General features: G+C 45.4%; 1 protein-coding gene across 1 annotated transcript; it reads right to left on the reverse strand.

The window, feature by feature from the left end:
- Positions 1-275: 275 nt before the first annotated feature.
- LOC109464230 (dynein beta chain, ciliary-like) lies at positions 276-2,341 on the reverse strand (the record flags this gene model as incomplete). Its single annotated transcript, XM_019761168.1, has 6 exons — positions 2,183-2,341; positions 1,934-2,056; positions 1,616-1,809; positions 1,052-1,328; positions 692-919; positions 276-467 (listed from the first exon to the last, which is right to left on the reverse strand). Coding segments are annotated over exons 1-6 (1,152 nt in total), but the record flags the coding sequence as incomplete, so codon positions are not given.
- Between the last annotated feature and the right edge of the window lie 21 nt (positions 2,342-2,362).

Here is a 2,362-nt window from a genome sequence, read left to right on the forward strand (position 1 = left end):
TTAAAAATCCTAACCAATAAAGTAGGGAATAGCTATCCAACTGTTGTTTTAGTTGTATTTTACTTCATATTATAGTTATATCAATGTAAATCATTGTTTTCCCTTGTGTTTCCCATTCTTTCCCTGCCATGTCGTAAAATGTGGTGAACCCATCGCTGTATTTGCTCCAAAGCAAATATTGGCCTTTCTAGTTATCAGTAGTTTTGCCTGACTCAATTTTGGATGAGTGTGTGCGCGCTAAGTATACAGTATCCCATGTATCATGCTCCCCGTACCTTGGTGTTCGCCTCCAGGTAGTTGAAGAGGACGTTACAGGAGATGGTGAGATCGCCGACGTTGAACGGGTAGGGCCGGTTCCATCCCTGCGGCCCGAACTTGCGCCGCTCACCCACAACGGCGTGGAAGTAACACAGGTTGAACAGGATCGACTTGAACTCGTTCTCTCGGGCACACATCTCCAGGGTATCCTGTATAACGTTCAGATAACAATTAATTACTGTATCCTACTGTTTCTCCAACTGACAAATGCGCACAAATAAGTCACATAATCATATCTATTATTTTAGCTGTAATGATGTGATTACTTTATCATACATAGAAATACCTACATTTTTGGAAGCTTTTACAAAGGATTAGTACCATTCTCAACTACATCTCTTTTGCCATAGTCTTACATTCATATGTATATTACCTGGTCGAAGTTATCCAGAGCCTTGTGCAGGTTAGCATACATGCCGGTAGGGGGCTCGTTGGTGATCTTGATGGAGGCCTCCAGAATGCCCTGAGGGATATTGTGAGCCTCCACAGTTGGAGCCGGCTCGGCTGAGATGTACACCCGGTAGTCCTCATGACTGCCCTCGCTGTACTTCTCCAGCTTCTTGTCCAGAGTTGCCAGCCATTTGGCCACCAAATGGATGTTCTGTCGACGGTAATAAATGTAAGAAACATTTAGCAGTGAAACTTGCACGGCAATCAGATAATTTTGCCACGTTGTATCTTATATTCCTTGAAAGCAACTCGTCAAATACAAAACATGACGCTAAATTTTTACCTGAAGGACGACCCAGTGGCCTTGCTCGGACGCCATATCCAGGGCCTTCTCAGCTACTATCTCCTGGCCCTGCCCCAGGGACACGTTGTGGAACTTCCCTGAGTCCCACGTGAAGCCCATCTTCTTCCCCAGGGCCTCCACATCCTTCAGGGGGTCGACACCGGGGGAGAGGATGAAGAAGATCGGGGTGCCGATGCCGCTCTCCTCCCACGACTTGGCAAACTCCATCGTCCTGCCCTCCACGTACTTGCTTCCCAGCTTTTCTTCCACGAAATTTCTATAGAGCAGATCAAAATCAATGTTAGTTAATCAAATTCCATTATTAGGCAGAGATTTGCTTTCCAGAATGCAGTCCCATATATCATGCCTGTATAGCGCCATTGTCGCATAATCATAAATGTACCACGTACTAGTAGGATAACTTATACACTTCGATTTTAGTCAAAAGCGTCTATGTGGTAAGAAATCCATGATGTTTCCTGATACCCCTACTTTCTAGTGTATTTGTAGAGCATGGATTTGTTTAACGTTTAATCATTTGCCAACAATTATAACAAAATCTACCTTGTAGCGTAGGTCATCCTGTCCGGACGGAAGGCCCTCATCATGCACAGTTTCTGCAGGGCAGACTTGTTCTTCCACTCCTGGGGGAACTTCTCCTTTTCGGGACACTCGCTTTCCACGAACTTCTTCCAACGTTTGGCAGACCCTTCGATGTCACGGTCGAGATTCCTGAATTCGTCCATGTCTGCCAGGGCCTACATTATGATAAAAAGAACAGTTGTTACTCCAACACGATTCCTAACATAAATGGCACTCTGAAGAATATCTGTCTTTTATGTCCAATTCTGCGTCTTCTACTTGATACTCTGATGTACTGACCTTTATCCCTCCCCAAGACAGGTCGTTTAGGAAGTCCACCGGGCTCTTACAGTTCGGTCTGGCTGGGAACCGCAACAAGAAGTCCAGTTCAGTCGGGTTGATCTCCTTCTTCATCAGCAATACCTGAGAAAAAAGAATTACGTTGATTGTCATTGGCATTCATATTTGAGATGATTAAATCTTCTGTGGTCAATGATCGACTTACTCTATAGCATATGACATACTATATACAAAAAACCTCCAACTCACCAGGAAGGCCACTTGTGACGTGAAGATGAGCTTGTCCCGTTCGAACAGTCCCCGGCTGGTGTAGATGAACACGGCGTAGGTGATGGCGTCGATCAGGTTAGCGACACGGACCTTCAGATTCTCGTCCTTGTCCGCCATCCGGATGGCGCGCAGGAACACCACTTTGTAACGCCTGGATAT

The sequence above is a fragment of the Branchiostoma belcheri genome, unplaced genomic scaffold (genome assembly GCF_001625305.1).
Source record: "Branchiostoma belcheri isolate BF01 breed outbred unplaced genomic scaffold, Haploidv18h27 scaffold1342, whole genome shotgun sequence".
Taxonomy (NCBI): Eukaryota; Metazoa; Chordata; class Leptocardii; order Amphioxiformes; family Branchiostomatidae; genus Branchiostoma; species Branchiostoma belcheri.